The 27,020-nt window shown below is 40.2% G+C and overlaps 1 protein-coding gene across 4 annotated transcripts; it reads left to right on the top strand.

The window, feature by feature from the left end:
• The first annotated feature begins 1,299 nt into the window (after window positions 1–1,299).
• On the top strand, window positions 1,300–26,571 carry lmcd1 (LIM and cysteine-rich domains 1). Of its 4 annotated transcripts, none has more exons than XM_074638277.1 (8): window positions 1,300–1,782; window positions 1,888–2,107; window positions 14,420–14,505; window positions 16,271–16,526; window positions 20,023–20,172; window positions 20,311–20,553; window positions 22,154–22,372; window positions 22,830–26,571. In XM_074638277.1, exons 2-8 carry the CDS (start codon window positions 2,081–2,083, stop codon window positions 22,938–22,940), a joined length of 1,092 nt encoding a protein of 363 aa, XP_074494378.1. In that variant the 5' UTR covers window positions 1,300–1,782; window positions 1,888–2,080; the 3' UTR covers window positions 22,941–26,571. The 4 variants fall into 4 exon arrangements, with proteins under 4 accessions (XP_074494378.1, XP_074494387.1, XP_074494368.1 ...); XM_074638286.1 differs by having other exon boundaries at window positions 1,891–2,107; XM_074638267.1 differs by having other exon boundaries at window positions 1,925–2,107.
• The last annotated feature ends 449 nt before the right edge of the window (window positions 26,572–27,020 follow it).

The following is a 27,020-nucleotide window of genomic DNA, read 5'->3' on the forward strand; positions in this document are numbered from 1 at the left end:
TTTGCCTGCTCTGTAGTCAGTGAGCGTGGTTTTTGATTTACATTTTGGGCGGAAGTAACAAAAACTGCATCCTGTAAACAATAAATGTTAGTTCAGTTGGGTGTTGTGAATGATGAATAGTTGACAGTTGATTATCAGAGTAACACTTTTAAATAAAATGTCAATCAAGTTCATCAAATCAATTGACAATTTATCACTCTATTTATCAATTCACATACATTTTCATCACTTCCATTATTAATTCAGATGCATTTTCATCACTTCCCTTTTCTTCAGTCATTTTTTGTTACTTCCACCCTTGAGGCCACTCTCCTTAACTGATAAATGGCAATTTTGTGTTGTGTATGATGAATGTAAGATGGTGAAAATGATGAAACATGGCTCTGTTTTCATCATATCACGACTGTTTGAGTCAAATCGCCTATAAATAAATCAAATCTCTTGATAATTTGTCATCTAGCCTATTACATAGAGAGTGATATTGATTAACTGTCAGTTACTGTCAGCGTCGATTTTGACCAATAAAAATAGGTTGGAGGTGCGAGTGTTTTTTTCAAACAAGCGACACGTTGCGTCACCTGTTTGCTGACGCATGGATCAGGTTAGGACGTCTTCTTTAGGAAAAACTGAAACAATCTGATGTTCGCTCATTCGCTCATTTCGAGTTAGGAAGAGGTGTCAGACCAGAAGTGACGATGGATCAAACCTGGCCATGGCATGCACAAGCCCGTATGCGTTTGGCGAGAGGGTGGAATAGAGACTTATGGCTCTGTCTGGGTCTGTTTAGCCCTGTTTGGCCCTACTTGGCTCTGTTTTGCCCATGTGCCCTGCCTGGCTGTTAACCCCATTTTTGCCGTCTGGCTTTGAATTACCCTGGGTGTCCTGTCTGGCTCTGTTTGGCTCTGTTTAGAATTATGTATTTGGTCTTGTCTCTTAATCCCTGTTGGTCCTGCCTCAGCCTGGCTCTTCCTAGCTCTGTACGGCTCTGCTTGGATCACTTTATTCCTCTTTTAGACCAGCCTGGGTCTGTGTGGCCCCGTTGCTTCATTTAACCTCTATAGTGTGCCTGGCTGTGTTTAACACCACTCTGCTTGGCCCTGTTTGGCCCAGGTTGACCCTGCTCAGCTCTGTGGTCTACATTCTTCTGAGCTTCACACTAAAAAGCTGCAGAATGAGGAGGAGGAGGAGGAATCTCTGACTTTCCAATTGGCCAAGAAGTTTTTCAGGCTCACTCTGATTGGCCAGCAGAACGTGAGCAGGGAATCCCTCAGGGCTCTCTCTCTCTTTGTCTCAGATTAAAATCACAAACAGTTCAGTCAGGCCTCGCTGCTCCAGGTAGTCCTCCGGTCTGCTGAAGACAAGGACTGAATTCACAGCCTGGTCTGCTGCAGAAAGCCAACAGTGCAGCTGCTGTTTTTAGGAACATCAATCTCCCTGATTACTGCCAGTCTGCTGCTGCATGGTCTACAGCTGGAACATAGGAGGGGCCTGTAATATTTAGCAAAGCAGGGTGAATTCACTCCTCAGCAGAGTCAGAAAGAGAAACAAAGGTGAATGAGGGTAGCTGCTGTTTCCCAATAAGGCAGAAAGTGTTTGGAGACTTATCAGTTTCCCTTCAGCGGCGTGTTGGAGCAAAATCAGGAGCTGAAGAAAACCTGCTGAGTTCATGTAGCAGAGGGTGGAGAAGGAGAGCCGGCAACAGGGCGAATCAGGAGGGAAGAGTGGAGGAAAATAATAAAACAGAAAAGAAAAAGCAGGAGTCCACAGCTGAAGAGGAGAAAGGTGAGATTTATTGTGAGTTTATAAAGATGGAAAAAGGGAAAGAAGAGAGTTTGAAAGCGAAGTGTGGAACCAAGTTGGAAAGAGAACAAATACTTTGTTTCTCAGCAGGAGTGAGATGAAAGTCTAGATGCTTAAATTGCAGTGCCAGCGGAGCAGAGTGGCGGCAGGAGCGACTGTGGGCGGGGAGAGAGGAAGTGTGGTCGACAGGAGAGGAATTTAAGCCCCATTGTTCTAGAAGAGCAGAGGCAGAGAGAACAGAGGAGCTGAGGAGTCGAAGCACCAACACACGCCGGACAACATGGACATGAGCTCAGCCATGGAGAAGGTAGGACAGAAACATTTACATCTATACAATCTAACAATACCTCCAGATTAACAACAGTAGTGAGGAGGTCAAGGGTCAGAGGGTCAGTTAGTCTGATGTTATGTAGATCTTTTATTGACGGAGGTCTGGAGAAACTCTTGGAATAAAGAGACTTTACAGAGTTACTGAGTTCCGTACACACACACACACACACACACACACACACACACACACACACACACACACACACACACACACACACACACACACACACACACACATATATATTTCATAAAATGAAAGTTTGGCCATTTCGTTTCACTCCATTTCACGATATTGTGTTCAAGTTCATTTATTTCTGTTTGAGAGCAGGGTTATTCTATTTTATTTTGTCATTACTAATTGAGTGACGTATCCGTCCCGCCAACATCATTTTCAATCGGTTAGTTAACCTAATGTTTTATGTCGATTTGTGTTATATTTTTAATTTGGGATTATTATTTCTTTAAACTGGTTTACAACAACCTCTACAGCTTTGACCTCAGAGGCTGTTTTTCGATGCAATTTCTAGGCATGGATTACCCCGGTCGCAACAAATGGCGTATGAATGACACGTAATTTGTATCGTATTAGACATTTTGTGTGCAATAACAACACCTTTGTTGCTTTTGGCGTGTCATGTGTACGCCATGTAGTCTGTATTGACTGCAATGTAAACGCATTAGCGTGAATATGCTACGCTCAGAGCTAGTGATGTAGAATAAAAAGTGAGAGAGACTGCTTATGGTGGGCAGGAGGGGAGGTTGATGGGTCCAACAAACACAGGACTTTCAACCAGGAGACCACTGTTCATGTCTTATTGTTGTTGAGTTATTTTGAAGTTACGTTAGTGATGTTTGTGACGTGCTTTCCGAACTTATGTTACGTTGTTTCCGTACGTATTTTACTTAGTTTACGTACTTAAGTACTTAACTTTTAAGTCCAACCATGATATTTTTCCTAAACCTAACGAAGTGCTTTTGTTGCCTAAACCTAACTGCGGCCGTTACCGTAGATTTGTGGCCTAAACATAACCGTGACCGTTTCACAGTGACATCGTGGCACGCAAAATCCTGAAATGCGTTATCATGACAAATGAAAATGTCATGCTATCTATAATATCTATATTCAATTAAAAATACTTAATTGCAACAGGGCATATGGCTGCCTAGGTGCTCGCCTATGGGGCACCACTTTCTGGGGGGTGCTGGTCGCCCTCTAAAGAAATTAAAAAAAATACTAGTAATAATAATAATTAAAAAAAATAAATGCCGGTGGGCGCCCTTCCTCATTTTGTTCACTTAGGTAACAAATAAATAAATAAATACACTTTTCACCCCTGTAACTCTATTTCTCACACTTTTCATCTGCCCGGCGACACTTATTTGTTAATAAAAGTTTAAATTGTAAAATTTACTAACCACTTTTAAGCCAGCAATATCAGGGACCAATTGTTTATTTATATTATCATAAATATAGTTATTTATGAAAATAAAAATCCAAATTTTTCTCTTAAAACCATTGTCTGATGTGTGTTGCAGTTTACGGGGCTAGGGTTAGGGTTCTGGGGGGGTTGAACCCTGAAACTAACACTAGAGAGCTGGCCCGAATTTTGCCTCGGGCTCCAACAGGGCTAGAGCCAGCCCTGAAGAGAAACAACGTGAGTTGATAAACTCCCCTCAGCCGTAGGTTTGTTAAGCTATACTGAAACATCAGCTACTCTCAATTTAGAGCAACCTGGTAGACGAAGCAAATAAATGTTCTTCTGACAAAACTCCATGAACGGAAACTGATCGTCTGCCTTCATAATACTCCTCTTGACCCAAACAACAGTCTTTGCTGCCAAATTAATTTCCATGTCACAGCTGAACAGTTTTTAAAATCTTTTTCAATGTTTTCTTTTTTATTTACACACATGGTACAGATATGAACAACCTAATATGGTGAAGAAACAAAATGATCTACTGAACAAATTAAATAGTGGGAATTGATGAGATTATATTCATTGGAGTTGATTTGTCCAAAGAAACTCAAAACATCAGTTTGTGTGATGATGCCTGCACTCGTGGGATTGTTTGACCCTTAAAAAATTTGACCACTTCCTAACATGCTAATTTTTATGGTGTTGGTTCTCTGACCTGCCACAGACTCTACGGTTGAAGATATTTTAAAGTAAGTTTGGACTAATCTCTCAGGCTTGTTCACACCCAATCCATTTCAAACAGCTGCAGATTTCTAATTCAGTCAGTGAAGGTAATCCAGGACCACGAGGACCTGATCCCCCCACTGGGTCTGTTTTGGCGTCCGTGTGCAGTTTGTCTCCCGCAGATCTGTCCTGTCATTCATCCAGAGGTCACATCAGTCTGAGGCAGATAACCTCTCGGATCAGTGTCACCTGTCGGGGGTTTGATCCCCCCCCCTCCCCTTCTTTATATACAGGAGCTGGAAAAACTGCCATCACCAGGATGGAAATAACCTCCAACACACACACACACACAGCAAAAACTCTCAAATGAATAGGGCTGCAACTAACAATTATTTTCATTATTTATTCATCTGTTGATTATTGTCTCGATTAATTAATGAATCGTTTTGTCTATAAAGTGCCAGAAAACAGTAAAAAAAAAAGGTTTCCTCAGCCGAAGGCGATGTCTTCTAATTGTTTTGTTGAACCAACAGTTCTCAGTAAGACTGAGGAATGCAGCAAAATGAGCAAATCCTCACAAATGACAAACTTGATCTGGGGAATGTTTGACATTTTTTAATTTAAAGATTACTTAAACCTGCAGTAGGCAGAATATTTTTGGCATCATTGGGCAAAAATTCCATAATAACCTTTAAGCATATTGTAATTCAAGTATTCTGAGAGATAACTAGACTTCTGCACCTCCTCATGACTCTGTTTTCAGGCTTTAAAAAAATCTAGCCCGTGATGGGAGACTTTGGCCAATCACAGGTCATTTCAGAGAGAGAGCGTACCTATTGGCTGTTCATTCAACGGAGGCAGCTGTCAATCACTCACAAACTCTGATCAAACAGTCAAACTAGGCAGCGCTGATCAATTATGAATCAATACTATGTTACTGTAATGTATTTCTCGCCTCAAATGTTTCAGAAACATCTTGTAGCTGTAAAATGAGAAAGTTTGCTCCGGCTGGTGGGCGGTGCTTGGTATTTCCTCAACAGATCTCAACATGGCTGCCGGCTCACAAACTTTCTAATTTTGCAGCTAAACAGCACACTACAAGATGTTTCTGAAAACATTTGAGGCAAGAAATAGGCATTACATTAACAGAATATTGATTCATATTTGATCAGCGCTGCCTAGTTTGACCGTTTGATCGGAGTTTGTGAGTGATTGACAGCTGCTCAGAGACGGCAAGGCTCCAGCTCGGCTCCGATTGGTTGTTTTCCTCCGGTCTGTGAAATCATGCAGATGCCATTAGGAGCACCGGAGGACACAGAGGCACATGATTTTTATCAAATGACTTGTCTCAATCAATGATGTTTCTTTATATGAACAGTCAGAGACATTGCACAAAGTACATTAACCTTATATAAAACAAGGAGCGATGTAATGTAGGTAGTAGAGATATGAAAATCAGTAAAAGAGTACAAAATGCTCAGGTAGTCAGTAAGAGTATACAAACATGACTATTTCCACATCCCCAACCCTGCTGTGTGAATAATGTTTTGTCAGACGTGAGAAAGTTTGAAACATTGTCGATGTTATTAGTTCTGTTGGAAGGTTGTTCTGTTGTTTCATGGCCAAAAAAAGGTGAGTTATTTTTCTGTCACCATCATTGAGAGTGGTTTCTTTCTCTCCCTGATATCCCATTTTTTTTTACACTTTTGAATATTGAAAAGTGATCACCACAAGTCACTCTCTACTGTAAATGCCAGCTCATTTGTGGCATATTGTCTGATTTTGTTTTAAATGGAGAACAAAAGGAAATATCCAGGATGCCATGTGGCAAAGCTCGTGACGTTAGAGAGTTTCAACTCGCCGCCTCTTTGACCTCTAGCTTCTTATCTCACATCGTTTCCTGCAGTTTAAGCATCACATAGCTGACATGTTTAGAATGACTCAGCGAGGCTCAGCCGTGTCCGATCCGCCTACGTCGTACTCGCCTTATCTGACTCCCTAAATATAGAGCTGTTTCCCTCTTTCTGAAAGAAATGCATTTCTAGTTGGGCTCATATGTATCACTTGGCAGACGCTCGCATTCAGAGCAGCTAATCATACTGTACTGCTCAGTATTTGTGGTGAAGATAACTCCATCAGACCAAGTGAAGGTTGTCAGTGATCAGCTGGTAACAGAGGAGCTACACAGATTACATGTTTGTGCTGAACTGGAAAGCTTCAAATCTTATTTATTAATTATTTTTTTTACACTAGCTCAGATTTCCATCACAAAAGCCAATTCTTTTACTGTAGATCATGCAGCACATACGTTGCTGTTATTTTCATCAGATTCAGATTTTCGAGTCGGCGCTCATCACACTCTAAAGACTTTCTTTTGTTTGAACATTACTGAAAGAGACATAAGGTTGCTGAATGCAAGATGCACTAAAGGGGAACTATATGCCCATTTTCATAATTCATACATGTTACACCTATGGTCTACAAAAAATATTAGTAAAACTGAAAATAACTCTCCCAAGTGCTAAAACTCAAACTTGTGATGTCATAGGGTATAAAGTCTGGAGCTGCTCCATAGACAATGAACTGGGAGAGATGTTATGGATGACACTGAGAGCACTCAGAGGAATGAGCAGAGTATATAGGAATATTTTCTGCTTCACAACTGACAACACTACAATAGAATAAAGCTCATTTGGGTAAATAAAAGAAAATCAGCCTCCCATTCATTGTCTAAGGAGCAGCTCCAGACTTTATACCCTATGACATCACAAGTCAGACACTTACTTCTCTGGTTTCTGGCTTTGAGAGAAAGCTGCTCATGTTCACAAGTATTGATTGAACTTTACTTGGCCATGGACATAACATATTGGAATTCTTCATTTAGGTGGTGTTCCTCTTTAAGGTTAAGCAGCTACATACATCAACTTCTGAATAAGAGATACTTTATTTCATAATGCCACTTTCCATTACAAAGTATTGTCTTATGCCTATCACACAACTGGCTCTGCCCTGTTTGTCTTTGTTGAAGACTTTGATGGCCATGTGCTTGGTTTTTCTAACCACATATTTCCAGCTTACTTCCATACTTGTGTTAAGGCTGGCCCACTCTCAAATCTTAACAGATGTTGAAATGTGAGAGGCCCCACACATAACGACATGTTATGTACAATGTAACAGTTTTGTTCCTGTAGTTGGGCTGCAGAGCAATGCTGTGGTTAACACTGTCGCCTCACAGCAAGAGGGTCGCAGATTCAAACCTGGCTTAGGTCCCTTCTGTGTGGAGTTTGTATGTTCTCGCCATGTTAGCCGGTTTTCTCCGGGTTCTCTGGTTTCCTCCCACAGTCCAAAGACATGCAGGTGGACAGGACATTGTAGGTGTGACTGTGAGCGTGAATCTGTCTCTATGTGTCAGCCCTGTATAGTCTGACTTGTCCAGGGTGTACCCCGCCTTCGTCCAATGTCAGCTGGGATCGGCTGAATAGGACAAGCAGTTACAGATAATGGATTGGTGTTCCTATAGTGTGTGGAGAGCAACAATTTGGCCAAAACAGCACAACACATACGAACAGATTCAATTCATGAAGAACAAGAGCTCTGACTAAAAAAAATGGAAATCTCGCAAAATCTCTCACGATCAAATGTGACTGTGGTGTAAACAAACATGGCGGACGGATGTTAGTTTTTGCACTACTTTGTACTGAAAAGAGCAATGGATGAAGTCATGGAGACACGTTAAATAAACACTTGCATTGTTGCCAGACATCAACAAGTTGGTCCTCCGTTTCTGAGCTCCATCTTACCACTAACTTTATACCTTCATTAGCCGCGGCCAGAATGACGGCGGTGGTTGTCCTTCCTTCTTCAGTCAGCTTGGTTTTCAATTGGCTTTCGTTCTTTCCCACATGACGGCGTCATCGGCTGTCCTCGGGGTTCCCCACACACAACAGGATATCCCATCGTAAATACTGAACATGTTTAATAATTACGATTTGAAATCAGTGCGGCCAGGATGGACTTCCGAGCCGATCAGGGGATGTAAACGTAAACCTCACACCACAGGAATATTTGGAAAGATAATCTTCAGAACCATCAAAAAACGGGGCTTCGCTGGCGATTGTCGGGAGGGGGAAATCAGTTCCAAAATCGCTTGATTCTCTTGTAGTGTGTACCCGGCTTAACTCTGTGGGTTTGTCTTGTTTAAAGGAGCTAAAGGTTGGGGCCCCCTGGTGGCCCCTAGCGGTTGAGGTGCTGACCGTGAACTGCAACGCCTCTGGTTCCCATCTCTTTTCTGTCTATCTATTAAAGACATAAAATGCCCGAAAAACATATTTTAAAAAAGGGAACTTTAGAAACCAATTTTGGTGTATGGACTCATGCAAATTGAGAAATTGCAACCACAAAGAAATATAGAGTTTGGTCATTGTAACTCATTCACCACAACATTACCTGCATCAGGCCTGCTGTTTCATGGCTGGTTGCAGGATGAGTAACAGGTTTATTTCTTGCTTGTCTGGAGGAATGTTTGAGTCACGTCTGCTCTCACTGTGACTCCCAGGAGAGTCACAGTGAGTATACGCACTGACAAGAACACCGTTAAACAAACTGTTGCTAAATTGGATTTCATTGGGTGTTGTCTGCCTTTTTTACAGGAAGATGAAAATTACACTAAAATACTTAAATGGAGAGGTTTAGAGGAAAGCTCCTTTTAAAGGTGTTTTGGTACGACTCCTGGTGGAGTCAGCTCAGTAACATAATAATGAACACACAAACAAACAAACCCTCTGTCAGTCACTGTATTCCAGAGGGATGTAATGAAGCCTTGTTCTTCTTCAGCTGTTTCTGTTGCAGCCATCATCGCTGTGACCTTTTCAACACGGGCCGATCAACAGCCTCTTCACCATCACACACACTCTCTTCACACCTCTAAACACACTCATCTGTCCTCTCCTCTCTCACACCTAATGACTGCTTTGGTCTGGGTCTGTTTTTCCTGGTTTGAGTTCCAGGGAAGGGAAATCTCAAAGGAATATACCAACGCTGTGGGAAACACACTTATTTGCTTGCTTATAGAGACCAAAACCGTTTTTTGTACCAGGCAGTAAACATGTTCTGCTGTAAAGTTGGGTATTTTAACATGGGGGTCTATGGGGGTTGACTCACTTTTGTAGTCAGCCTCTAGTGGCCATTCGAGGAACTGACGTTTTTAGCTCTTCCACTTTGGCTTCATTTCTCATTACCGGAGGTTGCAGATTGGTTTCAACATGACAATGCCCTCATACGCAAAGCCAGGTCCATAAAGAAATGTTTTTCCCAGTTTGGTGTGAAAGAACAGAGCCCTGACTGTGAGTCAGACCTTATCACCCAACATCAGTATGGACGTCACTAATGCTCCCATGGCTGAATGGGAGCAAATCTCTGCAGCCAGGTTCAAACATCTGATGAAAAGACCTTCCAGGAGAGTTGAGGCTGTTACAGCAGCTTATTTTGTAGTTCATCATTTTAGAAGAGCTCGTCTCTCCCTCTATATACAGTGTATTACGTGTATGAATGAGAGATGGGCCTGTTAATATCTGGTGACAGCTGGATGGGTGGACAGTCCATCAGCAGCAAATTGTTTTAGCAGAACAGTCATCAGGTTTCCTGCCAGAGGCTTTAAAAACAGTCAGTCATCCCTGAGTATTGTTTCCTAGCTCGGCACACACACACAAACACACACACACACACACACACACACACACACACACACACACACACACACACACACACACACACACACACACACACACACTATCACTCTTTGTCAAAGGTCAACCTGAAACCAAAGTTAACTCATCACCACAGTTAAATAGTAACATTCTTGACCTTGCATATAATAAGTTTTACCGAAATAGTTAACTTACCCCATCTAACAGTCTTCATCAGTAGATAGAGTTTGCTCAATTGTCATCATGTGACCTCAGTATGGATCTGTGGTCAGGTGATAACAATCAAACATTGATGTATAATAAGACATGGATACACAGCCACCGCTCGGCTCTGCTTCCAATTTTTTCCAGAGGCAACTCGCGGTATTGCAACAAAAAATACCCCTGTGGCCCAAAAAGCATTTTCCCCATCAACCACCATTGTAAAAGAGACGTCTGTAAAACTGTTGACAGGACACCTCGAACTGCAAACAAGGTTGATTATGACACTTGACTTTTTATCCATGGGGGTTTTATATTTGCGGGGCCAGCAGGAGAAACACTAGTGCACATATTCAGTGGGCCGCATACCCCGGAAGTAAACCCCGAAGCTAGAAATCTTATTTGGCGTATGTGCCAGATGAGCAGTTCTCATAGAGAGCTACAGGAATGAGTGCTAAAACCCAGAAATGAGTTATCATTTTAGCACTTCCGGTTCCTCCATCTGGAAGTCAATGGTTTGGGTTTTTAGTTAGATGCCTGAAATAAGGTCTGTGGTTAACACAAGCTGAAGAGATTTTAACGTTTTGTTCTACGATATCAAATATGTCAATAAATACCCCACTTGTGAATTTTGAAGCCTTTATGTGTCTTAAAAAGGTGGAAGCTAAAGTGGCTAAATGAGACTATTAAACGTCATCACGCCGACTCGTTGGCCTTTACAGCCTCGTTGTGTATACTCGTGCTCATGCGACCGTGGTGTAGTTCATTTATAGTCTAATGTTAGCTTTTTACTTCTGGCGATTGCATTTACACTTCAAAACTCAAAAGTGGTGTTAATTTGTGAGGATTATTTTGCTGAACAAAACTTGTAAATATCATAAACGTTTGCCACGGAGCTTATTTTCTAGAATGATCCAAAACCCAATGGAAAAAAACTATTGGCGTTTTTGCTGAGGAAACCAGGACGATGCAAACTTCCTGGTTGGCCTACACAAATACGTCATCCCTGGAGCACTCTGTATGACTGAATAGGCTTCATCTTGTGGTTCGCTATCCAGTTCTTATAATACATCCAAAAAATCAAGCAACCGCCGCTCACTGATGAAGACCCAGAGATGTGATTTGAAAGCTGAGGTGAAAAAGGCTATTAAGTAGACCTTGAGTTAAGATTTTTTAAATAACTTTTATTGAAGTTCAACAACAGATGACAAACTGATCACAAGACATTGTTATTATTTGTACATTGTGACAAATACTAAAAGAGTATACAGTATGGAAGAGGATTGTGGGCATGCTCTTTTCTTTTTTAATATGAAAGGAAAAAAGAAAAGGAAACGTGAGGCACAGTGAGGACAGGAGGAGAAACAAAGAAGAGGAGTGAATAATAAGACAGAGTGAGACAGTTGAAAGAGACAAAAGAGGAGAAAAGATTTAAAAATTGTAGAGCTGAGGAGGAGGAGGAAATGAAAAATACAGGGACGACTGATAAGACTCTGTTTGTCAGTACTGAGATGATGATGTCACTGGGCGGACCAATGAGATCATCCACCCTGCCTGTGTGTGTGTGTGTGTGAGTAGTTCAAAACAACAACTCTTCTTTCTCATCCAACACTTCCTCTCGTCTCTGCAGAATCATCTTCGTTTGAGGCCTCTCCGTTAACTCGGTGTCGTACGAATATTTGCTGATTTTTGGTTAACTCAAGGTCCACATACAAGCCTTTTTACAGAGTTTTCATCCGCATCTAACAGTCCTCATCAGCAGAGGAAGTTGGTTGAAAGCTACAGAGAAAGCTGGTAAGTGGACCTTGAGTTAAGATTATTTTTGAAAAACTCATATGTTTAAAGTCAAGAATGAACATTCCACTCAGTGTTTTGTTTGATTTTGTAATCAGTTTCACTTACTTTAAAGGAACAGTGTGTAGCATTTCGGGGGATCTATTAGCAGAAATGGAATATAATATTCATAACTATGTTTTCTTTAGTGTATAATCACCTGAAACTAAGAATTGGTGTTTTTTCGTTAGCTTAGAATGAGCTCTTCATATCTACATAGGGAGCGGGTCCTCTTCAGGGAGTCCACCATGTTGCTCCTCCATGTTTCTACAGTAGCCCAGAACGGACAAACCAAACACTGACTTTAGAGAGAGCCTTTTATGTTTTTAAGTTACTTGAAGGCCACCGTCGTTCTCCGACACACTTGTGAAACTGCGGTAACGTGAGCCGCAGAGTGCAAAACCGTGGCAACACTAGACTATGCCTTCCGTTGCTCCTAAAGTAGTGTTATTATGGCAAGGATGACCTCTGAGCGAGGCGAACGGCGTTGCCACGGTTTTACACTCGGCGGCTCACGTTACCGCAGTCTTGGAAAGGGAGGAGTGAGCGGAGGGGTGCTCAGTTGGTTTCAATCTGCAACCACACCACTAGATGCCACCAAATCCTACACACTGTGCCTTTAATGTAAAAACTATACTGAAAAACTCCCTTTTAAAATGTCTTCTTTATTGGGAAAAGTACAATATTTCAAGCCCAAAGTGGTTCCTTGTCAGATACAGAGGAATCAAACAGACTCAGGTTTGTGTCATTGAAGAGGCCTACTGACTTGCAGGGCTAGTTGTTGTGGTGAACTAACCACTAACATGCTAGCCAGCCGGGCAAGCACTAGTCAGTTAGTATACTATAGCTCTCGTAACGTCTTACCTACTCCCAGCTGGCATTTTGTTCACAGGAATTGTACTTAAATTCATTCAATCAAGAGTTATAGAAGAGGTGAAAAAAGACTCTTTGAGCTAAAGGTCAGCTCCAAAAACGATTCGCAAACATAGAGTTTAATTTTTAAAAGAGGCTCAGTAATTTATTAAAACAGCTGGTCACTGTAGTTTTTAACAAATGTTACTCAAACAAAAGGAAATAGAGCTTTTGTTGGGGACTATTTTCAGCGGCGGATGAATCCACATTTGGTGTTCTAGTGAGTATTTGTGGCAGCAGGACGTTGTATGTGGAATTGAGTCAAAATAAACTACAGTGTGTGTGTTCATGGTAATAAAAGAACATGCCGCCCACGTTCAACAGTGTGGCTCATTGATGTGTTTCTACTAGGGCCGTTAACACAAATTTGCTTTAACACCACTAATTTCTTTAACGCATCAACGCAACTTGCGATTTTTAGGTTGTAGCGGACTCAGTTTTAAAGAATGAAGATGATACTAGAGTGAGGATACTTGCATCATATGAAACTAGAAAACCTAAGGAATCCATTGGAGGCTGAATAACGCTCCAAACATATGCTAAATTTTGGCAAGGAAAAACTGGCGTGAACATTTTCAAAGGGGTCCCTTGACCTCTGACCTCAAGATATGTGAATGTAAATGGGTTCTATGGGTACCCACGAGTCTCCCCTTTACAGACATGCCCACTTTATGATAATCACATGCAGTGTGGGACAAGTCATAGTCAAGTCAGCACACTGACACACTGACAGCTGTTGTTGCCTGTTGGGCTGCAGTTTGCCATGTTATGATTTGAGCATATTTCTTATGCTAAATGCAGTACCTGTGAGGGTTTCTGGACAATAGTTGTCATTGTTTTGTGTTGTTAATTGATTTCCAATAATAGATATATACATGCATTTGCATAAAGCAGCATATTTGCCCACTCCCATGTTAAATACTTGAAAAATCTCCCTTTAAGGCACATTTTGAACAATACAAAATGTGCAAATAATTTGCAATTAATCACGATTAATAATGGACAATCATGCAATTAATCGCGATTAAATATTTTAATGGATTGTCAGCAATAATAATTAGGCAAACTCTAACAATAATGAAAAATTTCCTTTTTTTCTTGACAAATCTCCCTTTAATGTACATTTTGAACAGATAAAAGATGTGCAAATAAATTTGCAATTAATCATGATTAACTATGTGAATCGATTGACAGCCCTAATTTTAACAGTTCATAGAAGAAGAAGATAGATCAGGCTTTTTTACACACAGTACTACACAGTACAAAAATGTAGAATATCACAAGACCTTAAAAAGTCAAATGTTTCCATATCTCACAAGTATGACCAAGTGTTTCATTATTTTCAATCTTTGACACTTTGACACTGTCGCTGTTAATGTAGGTTGATATAATGTAGAAACTCAAATGGACTATGCATCACAGGATCAGAGTTACTGTATACAAATGATTTGAATGTATAACATCATTGTGTTGCTGCTGTATTATGTCTCCTCTCAGATGTCTGTGAAGCAGAGTAAAGGAGGTCCAGCCTTGTGTCACGTATGTGAGGAGAGCTGCTCTGGATTCCAGCCACATTCTTGGAGGTACAACTCCCTCCCATTCCCTGTTTTTTATTTCATTATTATTTCTCTCTGCCCGTAAAAACGAAAAGAAAAACAACGAAAGGAATGAAAAGGGAAAAAAACAAGTGCTGGATACAGTACTAGTGGTTTCCTCCCTCTCCCCTCTCAACGATTCTCTGCTATTAAAGGAACTTGTTAGTGGTTTTGCATATTTTTAGCCAGTTGACTGAAGAAGAGACAAGAGTCGGCTGTTAAACAGCACTGCACTTACAAACGTAAACTTCATGAACGAAATAAACATATAAGTTTTGAAAAAGACCATTTGAATTTGGTTGTTTTCTTGCATCAAAAAGGTCCATTGTCAGTTTCCACAGATGGGAAGCCAGTGAGGGATCATGTCCAACTGATGGCTTGAGCTGTGTGGCCCCGCTGTTAACACTAATGCATCGTCTACATGACACACATAATGAATGGTAGCTGTTTTATTAGTATGAATAATTACTAAGCACTGGTGTTTTGTTATGTTTGTTATGCTGTGTTTGAAAAGAAGGATTTTCCAAAAAAAAAAAAAAATTAGTAGGGCGGTCAAAGACAATGAAATAATAACGCATTAACGCAAATTTGTTTTAACGCCACACATTTCTTTAACACATTAACGCAACTTGCGATTCTTAGGTTGTTGCAGGCTCAGTTTTAAATCTAGAGTGAAGATACTGGTATCATATGAAACTAGAAAACCTAAGGAATCCACTGGTACCAACCATGTCATACTAGCTTGTCGACAAGGAGGCTAAATAACGCTCCGAACATATGCTGATCTTTGCGAGGATAAACTGTCATGGCCATTTTCAAAGGGTTCCCTTGACCTCTGATACCTCTACCCCTTGACACCTCAAGATATGTGAATGAAAATGGGTTCTATGGGTACCCACGAGTCTCCCCTTTACAGACATGCCCACTTTATGATAATCACATGCAGTTTGGGGCAAGTCATAGTCAAGTCAGCACACTGACACACTGACAGCGGTTGTTGGGCTGCAGTTTGCTTTGGGCATATTTTTATGCTAAATGCAGTACCTGTGAGGGTTTCTGGACAATATTTGTCATTGTCTTGTGTTGTTAATTAATTTCCAATAATAAATATATATATACATTAGCAACCATATTTGCTCACTCCCATGTTAAATACTTGAAAAATCTCCCTTTAAGGCACATTTTGAATGGTACAAAATGTGCGATTAATTTGCAATTAATCACGATTAATTATGGACAATCATGCGATTAATCGCAATTACATATTTTAATAGATTGACAGCCCTAATAATTAGGCAAACTCTTACAATAATGAATTATCTTGTTTTCATTTGGATAAATGTGACATTAAACATTAAAAGTCTTCACTTATACAAACAGATGTAGCAGCTTTTACAAGTTGTTTTTTTTAATCACAGAGCTATGAACAAAATTAAATCTAGTTGTAATGAATTGAAATGTTATTTGGTTTTGTGGGTCAGCAGTTATCATCATACTATTGTAGAGGAGGGAGCCGATTCATTGGGATATAGCTTCAGGTTTTGTTGGAGGGAAACCACCAAGATGGTACAAACAGTATCACAAATTATCACAAACCTCCCAGAACAATTTTTACAACATTTAAGTACCCAATTAGGCAGAACACCACCCAATCTGGCGACACGGTCTTTAATTCTTCAAGATGCTCTAAAAGCTTGTCATGTGACATGCTTTTCTTTTATCTCCTCCCATTCTTCTTGACCTACCTGTGCAGAAAAGTCTGTATCGCCTGCGGCTGCAGCGCGGTCGACCACGCTCCTGGAAGCGACGTCGAAGATGACCAGCAAATGGGACGCCTGCTCGCAGACTCACCCTATGCCCATTTGACAGCGAAGGTCAAAGGAGGCGGCGGCCTTCGCATGTACAAGAGGAATCGTATGATTGTGACCAATCCGGTGGTGTCGCGTAAAGACCCGACCTTCAACACCACCACATACGACTGGGCGCCGGCCGGCCTCAACCAGACGCTGGTGAGGATCAGTGTGAAGTACAGGAGGTTGGTTGTTCGTGTGAAGCTGCAGTCTTTTGGTCTGCGACAGCTGGTAAAGTCACATTTTGCTCACCAGCTGCGGGTTTTTGCTGAGATCTGAGGACACGGTGACTCTGCCGGAAAGAGCTTTACCAAAAATGTACAAAGCAATAACACAAAATACATCAGGTTTTAAAGAAACTCACAATTTAAGCACGTGCTCTAAACCTTTGATTTGTTGAAAACATAAGCAACTTTTTACATTACAACCAAAACCATCTGTTGTAAACACCCATTAGATATTACTTACTTTATTAGTATGATAGTAGGAATTATTTTGGTTTATGCTTATTTTTCAACTAGACTATGTAATACAGTTTATTAATACCCTTTCTGAAATTAATTATCATAAGTAATATGTTTGTAAAGGGAGGAAGTGTGTCTTCAAACTTTTACAACATCAAATTATACATATGTGATGAATTGTAATAGATCTTACCAGGGTCAGGTGCGACTGCATGCTGGGATGTAAATCGGATTTTGTTAATACAGGAATCGATACTGGTAGGCCTACACTGGACGTTATCAATACATACTGTTACCCTTATCGATACGCCTCCATAATTTTAGTGAAGATTAATAACTACGTGCACCAGTGCTCAGTATGGCATTTGGAGCCCACAGGGGTGAAAAGTGTATTTCTTTCTTTCTTTCTTTCTTTCTTTCTTTCTTTCTTTCTTCATTTGTTACCTCAATGCACAAAATGAGGAAGCAGGCATTTATGTTTAAAATTATTATAATTATCATTATTGTTATTATTATTTTTTGCCTTAAACCGGCCCTGTTTGTCCAGCTTACACATGTTTTTTCTTTTTTTAAATATCCTTATTGTCTTCAGCATCATCAGATTCTCTTTATACCACAACTTGGGGGTAGGTTTGGTATAGGGACACCACAGTGGCTTGGAGCTAGTGATTTAGCGCTTTTAAAACCGGAAAGAGCAGTTTCAGAGACGTTGGTAGCTGCAGGCAATCAGGAGACACTCGTAAACACCGGTAAATATTTAAACTTTAATCAAGCTTAACTTTATTTAAGTTTCGCCTCACTCCCTCCGTGCACTCACATAAAAGGCCTCTCCAGCTCAAGGTCCTGGGCTGAATTTCAGTCCCAGTCCGCCCCCTTCAACACATCAGATGTAAGGAAGCATTTGAAAAAACAAAGCATAAGAATATCAACCATCGATTGCAGGAAGACCTTCGTACCATCACAGCCAACCATGCTAAAGTTAACATTAATGTTTAAATTATTTTTTAGATATAGAGAATGTTGTCAACATGAAAAACGTAGCTCCCATCCTAAATGGTTACCACTGAGATTTACCACTTTACTCATTAGTTTGTTTTAATTTAGTTTAGTTTCTGCAGCCCTCTCTGCGTGTCAAACAGTCTAGACCGTCTGGTTTCCATTAAAAACAAGTATGTTTCAGATTTCACAACCTATAGTTATAAGGATGACAGTGATTATTGAGCACTGCAGTGTGGTGGGGGACGTTACTGTGGTTAAACTTGTGGAGACAGAGCCAGATCCAACAACTCTCCAACAACTCTCCAACTGCTCTCCAGATCTGTCTCTAAAGATCTTGAGCATGTTGTGTGCTATGAAATGAACGCTGCAGCACGTAGAGTCTGCTGATGCAGCGCTAGACTGTTAATCACTATCTTACTCTGGCGTAGCGACACACAGACTCCTGAACATTGCTGAAGTATGTCATCCAGCCATGTTAGCGACAGGTATAGGCACGTCCACGCTGCAATGTGAGACCAGTGTTTTCTGATTTATTTACTTCTATTTATTTTACTATTTAGCTCAGATTTCAGACAAGAGAAGTGCACAATTTCAAAATCAGTTTCTGGTTGTTATTTTTTTTCTTAATCTTGAAGGTCGGGTTGGTAAATCTGAGAAACTAACAAGAGCTCACTAGATTTGAAAAACAATCCAACCAAAAAACCCAGCCCAGTGTTGCCAACTCTTTTTCAATGAAAGTAGCTAGCAGCACTAGCTCCTAAAGTCCCTAAATCTAGCCAGAAAGTTGTCAAGTCAGCAACACTGACAGTCCGTCTCTTCAGGCCTCCCTCCAAAGACACTCCCCCAAAATAATCATAATGAACGTAAACATATCATAATGAACATGAATGTCAAACATGGCTCTTAGTGATGCATCCCGCGGGTTGACCTGCAGATCGGATGGGTTTGTTGAGCTTACTAGAAAATATTGCGGGTTGGTGGGTGGGTGACAAATTGACAAGGCAGTGTTTCAAGTAAGTTATTAATAACTTACAGAAACATTGGATGCATTAGTCCACCTTCTCTTCCCCTCTCTTTGTCTCTCTCTCAAACACACACACACCAGTGCCACCACCACATAATACGCTGTCAGGAGGCAGCGGTCATTTCACGTATATCTGTTAGAAGACGCTGCACACACATGCGCTGCAAGCCACAGCGCTCAAGTCCGCTTGTCTCTATTTCCTTATCTCAGACCTCAGTCCTGACAATTGTGCTACTATAATGCCTTCAGTTGGCGGTTGGCAGTTTGCGAGTCGGGTTCGGATGGTTGATCAACGCATATTTTTGCGGGTCGGATGGTGCATATGGGCTCTCAAAATGGGTCGAGTGGGTGCGGGTTATAAAAACCCTGACCCGCGCATCACTAATGGCTAGACTATTAGACTTCCGGCATCGGAGCGAACGGCAGCCTTTCCAGCTGCTCCTCTTGAATTTCCCTCGGGATCAATAAAGTTACTATCTACGGTATCTATCTATTGTTAGTACTCACAACTGTCAAGCTGGCAGCTTGTGGAAGACTCTGGTGATGCACAATGAGTGCACGGGCAGAGTGTGTGCAGGCAGGCAGGCAGGTAGCCCGTCCAATCATTACATTCGGGCCGAATGTAATGATTGGACGGGTTTATTACAGTCCTGTAACAGCCACAGATACCAGATTGTTTTTGTTTTTATCAGAGCATTTGATTTATTGATTGCTGTCGGGATGTAAAGAGAATTTCAACAAATATAACAAAAAATGTATCTGAACACCTAAACCTGTACCTTTTAATCTTTCTGATTTGTCCCGGTGACTTATATTTCTCATTTAGACCATTAAAGAATCTGGAGACATTAATATTATAAATGGTAGTATAAATATCACCAGGTTACAAGGTCAGTAAAGTTGTGAGTTGGAACTGGTGAGGTAGAGGCTTGTAAAATATTGCACTTTTCTCCACTGTGTTAATTTGATAAAAATGGAGGTCTAAACTGCAGCAGTTATTTTACTTTGTGTAGAACTGATCTCATAATGACCAAGCAGCTCCCCGTCGTGGTGAATCTGCAGCCTGATGAATGTGAATGAGTGGGCAAATTCAGTGAGATGGTTGACATCTCAACATAACTAATGCTGTAAAAATAACCAAAAGTAAAACACCCCTGATCCCCCTAAGGCCATGCAGTACATGGAGCTCATCCCGGAAAGTCAACGTCCCGTCTCGGGGACCGATGGAGGGTTGGAGCGACGCAGGCAGCTCTTCAGGCAGCTCCCTGCCTACGATCAGGACCCAATGAAGTGTCAGAGCCTGGCCAGCGAGGAGGAGGTACAGTGCTCTCACTATTTGTAAAATTAGTTTTTATGGCTGGAAAACAACTTGCACATGATGGAAAAGTCTGATGAAACAACATTTTCTTGTTACATGTTGACTCTGATCTCTTACTTCTTATACGTCCTCTGGCAGATTTCCTCCATGCTGCTGTTTGTGAAGAGCTACAAACAGGAGGTGCTGGGAGTCGGGGAGGTGGCCTTACCTGGTGAGGACGGAGCTCTGAAGGAAGCAGCCTCTCAGCGGACAGCGAAGGAAGCCAAGGACCGCAGCAACAGCGACAAGAAGGAGCACCAGGACCACGGCTCGACCAACAGCGGCACTGCCTCCGGTACTGGCTCCACTAATGGAACTGATGACAGCACTAAAACTGGATATGTAAGTAAATAAGCGTCTCTGAAGTTTACATCCTAGTGATGACAGTTGCAGCCTCAAGAAAAACACTTTTGCTCTGAAAAAGCACCGTTAAATATTTGCAGGCTCATTAAACAGAAGAGTAAATAAACAAGGGAATTAATACAAAGATAAATAAATTAAGAAGCAACTAAAAACAGAAATATCAATTAATTTATGGCTACATTTATTTTTTATATATTCTGCTTCAGTTAATGACATATTTATTGAGTCATTTATTTATTTATTTATTTTTTTGTCAGGTTCCGTCCTCCATACCTGTCGCACTGCTAAACGATACTGCAAAGCCTGAAGCCACCCCAAAAAGACCTTAAACTCTTAATGGTGACAACGCTGCACTTTTGGGACAATTTGGTTGAATTTACAACCAAATTTGGTCCAGTACTTCTGTAGAGTCCCCTCTTTCACTCAGAAAAGTTTTTTTGTTCTTATCACATTCACAATGGATACTAGACCCCTAAAACGCCACTACTAATGGGCCTTATCGACCACCTAATTCACCCCTATTTCTGGGGCATTCTGGGGTATACTTGTGTGTAGTTGTATGTATTTATCAAGGTTCAAATGAAGCAGCACAGCAAGCTCGCTACTTACTTATAGTAGATACTACATAGGGCTACATACTGTATGTACTCAGTAGAACTGGATAGTGGTGGAAGAAGAATTAAAATAATTTACTTAAGTAAAAGTAGCAATGCCACAGTACAAAAATACTCAATTACAAGTAAAAGTCCTGCGTTCAAAATTTCACTTAAGTATTTACTTAAGTATTTGCAACAAAATGTACTTAATGTATCAAAAGCAAAAGTGCTCTTAATGCAGAGTGGCTGCTGTCAGTGTTATACTACTTGGATCATTGTTATTGATGTATTACCGTGATATGTAAGTGGTACGTTAATGTTGTAGTTTTAACTTCCTCATGTACTTCTGGTAGTTTAATCTGTAAGAATGAATCATATTTTATAAACAGGGTACATGTTCTTTAAAAGACCAAACTAAGAATCGTTGTGATTTCGTTATCTTAGAATAAGCTCTACATATCTACTGTACATAGGGAGCGGGTCCTCTCCACGGAGTCCGCCATGTTGCTCCGCCGTGTTTCTACTGTAGCCCAGAACGGACAAACCAAACTCTGTTAACATTTCCTGCTTGGGCTGGAGTCGATAACGTTACTCGCTCCCGTCGCCACCGCACTCTCTCTCTTGCTTCACCACTCACTTCCCACGTACACACACACTCTACGCACTGGCTCTGCTCCAAATGACCTACGCTCCTCTTACAACAACTGGCTCTAGAGAGGGCCATTCACGTTTTCGCGTCGGCCACCATCTCTCCAAGGCTTCAGTTGGTTGTAATCTCCTCACCACTCCGCTAGATACCGTAGCATAAAATGGAAATAGGCTACTCAAGTAATGTACAAGTACCTCAAAATTGTACACATTACTTGAGTAAATGTTACAGGATGCCTCACTGTAATGTTTCTGACCCCACTCATTTCAAACACAAAGTCTGTTGTAGTAGTTTGGTTCACGACCTTCTCTCACTTTTATATTCTGTCCTCTAGCGGTGCACTGGTTGCCATGGTGAGGTTGCCAAGGAGAGTCCAGCTGTTTACGCCGAGCGTGCAGGTTATCGTAGCGCCCTGTGGCATCCCACCTGCTTCGTATGTTCAGAGTGTGGTCATGGATTGGTGGACCTGGTCTACTTCTGGTCCAATCAGAAGCTGTTCTGTGGACGACACTACTGTCAGACGGTCTGGCCGCGATGCTCAGGCTGCGATGAGGTGAGACGACATCACGGTAGACTTCCTGTAGACACGATTATTGTCAGACAGAGGAACGTTGTGATGAATTAAGTGCGACCTCACAGAGCTGCTAGCTGTCTGTAGATTCTTAATAAAGAGGAACTATTGTGCTTTTGTGCTTTTTCCCTTTCCTTTAGTGTGTTATAAATATATTTTTTTGTGCATGTAAAAGGTCTGCAAAGTTACAAAGCCCAAAGTAAAGCGTTTTTTGAACATTAAAGCATGTAAACTTGTTCTCGTAGAAACCCCAAATACAAGTATGCACCTGAAAAGTAATAGGTCCTCTTTAATATACATTGTGTATACAAGTCACATGCCATAGTGCTGACCCACCTACAAACATTATCAGTGTAACAACCATGTTTATTTATCATTGTTTAATCAACTCCTCTTCCTCCTCTCCTCCTTTGCCCACTTTCCTGTTGTCCTTTCTCAGTTGATCTTCTGTCGGTCTTTTCACACAGCAAAAGGTGGACGGATGTGGCATCATCTTCATTACTGCTGCTGGAAGTGCGGACAAAACCTGGACACACCCTGTCAGCACTGACACACTCACCCAGTGTAGTGTTCAACACAATATGGTGGTCAGTTTTAAGAAGTTTTAACACTGCTCAAAAACAGAATTACAAGGTCAGACAAGACAAAAAAAACCCAGTAAATCTAATATCAACCATGGTTGGTTGGCTTGTTTTATATAAATGACAGAAATAAGTAACAGATATGGAGTATAATACAGAACAAGTAGAGCTTAAAGTCTTTAAATGTTCTGTTTATTTGACATTAAGTATTTAAAATACTGCATCCTACAAGTCCAATTGATATATTGATGTTTAAAATACTTAAGCCATCTAGTTGACGTTGAAGTACTCAAAGACTTGTTCAGTTGAGACTGCGGGCGTTTCAAGTACTTAAACAAATGTTTAGTTGACACAAAAGTGTTTAAAGTACTTAAAGAAACATTTGGTGGATTTACTAGCACTTAATGTACTGACAGTGACTGAAACCAGATGTTCTGCTTTCAGATACAAACAGCAGCTTACAGGACGGAGCACCAGACTTGACAGTTTTGAAAACAAATGAATAAATGAGATGGTCAAATAAAATGAGAAAAAAATGTATTTATGTTAGATATTACATCACACAGTCTTCATCAGCAGATTATCATGGAACTGTAGATGTTCAAAGTTTGCCTGAGCACTGTTAGGGTTTTTCTGTCCCCTGTTGGCTCAAAAATTTAGCTTTTGACTTTGGATAGATAGTTCATGAATTAATTTCAAGCTCAATAATTAGATTTTATTTATTTCTCAGGATTTATTTTGTCCAAATTTTGGGAAAATCCCATGTTTGGACACTTCAATAAAATACTATATAATGTATTTGGAGCTCTCGTCATGCTTTTGAAAATAGCAAACATAAGTATAAAAATTCACATAACATTAAACTGTGGGGCTCATGAAAATATTGATACTTAATAACAGTTTCAAGGACCAGAAAGGGTCAAGAAAACCTGGTTTAAAAAAATCTCTTTATTGTAAGTGTAGCCTTTAATGTGTGCCGGTGCAGTGAAAATATTTCAACCCATTTTCAATAAAAATCAACTTATGTTTGAGGACTTAACTAAATATGATTGAAATTGTAATTAATTCCGAACATGTCAGGTTTGAATCTGTGCAGATTTGTGTTTCACTTTTATTTCAGACAGAAATAATCTAATAGTTTGACTTAAACCTCAGAGAACTGGACAAGCAGAAGGCTGGAAAGGCACATCATTAATTAGTAATTAATAGTAGGCTATCTGCTGGATCCTTTGAATTGTTTTTACTACATTAGATTTCGACCCTCTGTGTTTTAATACCCATCATTGAAGTTTGTTTGTGTGTTTGTTGTACTAATTTACGAATAGAAAGTGTGGATTCTACATAATAATAATAATAATATGTCATTTTATTTTCTTTCTGTTTGACGTGTTATAATGTTGCATTTAACCTCTTTCATGAACATGGATCTCTGCTGCTGCTAAACGCTATATTGTGTGTAAAGTTTTGTATTTTGCTAACACTTAAAGGTTTTCTTCGATAGTAGAGAGTACTGTCAGGTACACAAAGTTTTCTGGCTGCAAAGTTGGTACTTTGCAATTTGCCAAAACCTCTAAAAACAAGGTATCCAGAAATAAATATCTGGGCTGGATGGAAGCTAATAAACTTTACTTTTGTTCCATGACATGAAATTAGTCAATACAAGCAGCTAGCATATCATCCGCTTATATGCTTGTGTGCTTTTTTTATCCGTCAATTACTTTTTAAATTGATTGCTATTAGCAAACAGCCCAGTTGCACAGCAGTTCGTAAAATAGTCACGAGGGTTAATGTATTGATTTGTGTACATAGACACGAATTTCGAATTTTTCTCGTTATGGTAAGCACGGAATCAATTCGTATGTAATCTACGTAATTGTGACGCGCAAAGTATAGAGTGCGGCGAAAGCCGCGAAGGGAGGAGGTCGGGTTGATGGGTGGCCCAGGAGACCGGTGTTCGTGTCCCGTGTGGAACCAGAAATCAACTTTGACTTATTTGTCACGTAACTTCTGTACTTAAGTTACGACACTTCCGGAGTCATTTTAACCCAAACTGCGATCTTGTTAGTTGTCTAAATCTAACCAAGTCGATCTATTCCTAAACCTAACTAAATATTTTTATTTTGAAAAGACTGGAATGGATATTGACATGTGCGTCACATGTTGCTGGACATTCATAGGAAAACGCACAAAAAATACATTGTTTAAATTTGTGTCTATGTACACGAATCAAATAGACTCAATTTTGTGACTATTTCATGAACTGCCGTGAGACTGTGTTGTAGCAGAACGCTAATTGTTTAGAAACAAGGACAATATTTAAACTAGCAATATTGTTTGACGTGATTAGCTACATAATTATGTAGCATACAGACAACAATACTGTTCAATACAATGTTATCTATGACAGACAAGATGTAGAATATAGCAATATCAAATTAAATATTGATAGTATCGTGACAGTTTCATCTGCGTGTAGCGGTATGGCGTTTCTATCCTAGTTTACCACAAAAACTGGAAGCGGGGGAGAAAACTCCTAACCTAGCCTAGCTCAGTCAATTATGAAATGAATAATACATGTTTGATATGAACACAACGACTTGAGGTATTTATCTTTGTCTGGATAAGATGATAAACAAGGATTTCTAAAAATCTGCTCTCTGAAGGAAATTACATTTTTGTGAAGAGACGAGGACCTGGCTGATTGCCGTGTTCAGGACCTTCTTGAGCGGCCGGTATGAAAAACTGTTCACCATTCACAATAAGGGATTCCCAGTGAAACACTAAACTGTGTGCTGTTGTCAGTTGTGGACACAGATGGTATTTGGTGCTTTGAAGGTTATTATCACTTGTTGACTGCTTTTTTTCTAAAAACTACAAAATAATACTAATAACTGAATTCCACAGTAAATAGAGAGCTACAGGAATGAGTTCTAAAATCCAGAGATGAGTCAGAATTTTAGCACTTGCGGTTCCCTCGTCTGGAAGTCAGTAGGTTTTTTGAATGGGTTAGATACCTAGAATAAGGTCTGTGGTTAACACAAGCTGAAGAGATTTTAACGTTTTGTTCTACGACATAAAATACATCAATAAATACCCCACTTGTGAATTTTGAAGCCTTCGTGTGTCTTAAAAATGGCGGTTGCTAACAAGTGGCTAAATGAGACTACTAAACGTCATCCCGCCGACTCGTCCACCTTTACAGTCTCATTGTGTATACTCGCGTTCATGCGACCGTGGTGTAGTTTGTTTATAGCCTAACGCTTTTTTACTTTTGGTGATTGCACTCACACTTCAAAAATCATGAAAGTGGTGTTCATTTGTGAGGATTATGTTATGGGACAAAACATGTAAGTATCATAAACGTGTGTTTGCCACAGAGCTTATTTTTCTGCAATAATCCAAAACCCAATGGAAAAATCCAGGGCGATGCTAACTTCCTGGTTGACCTACAAAAATACGTCATCCCTGGAGCACTCTGTTGTGAATGATATAAGATCAGAATTTACTGTTTTAAATCATAAGTGATGGTGTTAACGAGAGTTTTCTGCTGATCGTGTTTTGACAGCTGATTGGTTGGAATTAAAGTCACTTCTGATTGAACTCCCTGTTGTGTGTCTTCTTTCTGGAGAGACAGCTGGGGGGAGATCACTCAGTGACAGGTTTCAACTTTCAATGTTTCCAATACTAATTTAATCTGTAAATATATCTTCACTAATTCATGTTGAAAGTTCATCACATCACCGTGAGCCCTGACTTTACAGTGAGTGGATTTTACCAATATGTCTTTTGAGCAGAATCAAATAACAAAAGTATCTTTATTTTCAAAAGCTGCCAACAGTGTTTTGTCATAAATTAGGCATATGTTGCAATTTGATTTTCTTAAAGTATTATACTCTTTCTTGCATGCAAGTTTAATGCATGATTGAGTACAAACATTAAAATCACTTTTAGCATTAATATGCAATAAACAATATTCAATAACCTATATTGTAGTTGTAAGCACAAATATGTATATGTTTAACTTGTTGAAAGAACTCATCATATGAAGC

The sequence above is a fragment of the Sebastes fasciatus genome, chromosome 1 (genome assembly GCF_043250625.1).
Source record: "Sebastes fasciatus isolate fSebFas1 chromosome 1, fSebFas1.pri, whole genome shotgun sequence".
Lineage (NCBI taxonomy): Eukaryota > Metazoa > Chordata > Actinopteri > Perciformes > Sebastidae > Sebastes > Sebastes fasciatus.

What these genes read in the sequence shown, in the direction of transcription:
- lmcd1 (XM_074638277.1), top strand. Translation starts at nt 2,081, where the DNA reads ATGGACATGAGCTCAGCCATGGAGAAG. An exon ending in TTCCAGCCACATTCTTGGAG is followed by an intron (nt 14,506 to 16,270) that starts GTACAACTCCCT and finishes CTACCTGTGCAG; the next exon opens with AAAAGTCTGTATCGCCTGCG. An exon ending in ACAGCACTAAAACTGGATAT is followed by an intron (nt 20,554 to 22,153) that starts GTAAGTAAATAA and finishes TCTGTCCTCTAG; the next exon opens with CGGTGCACTGGTTGCCATGG.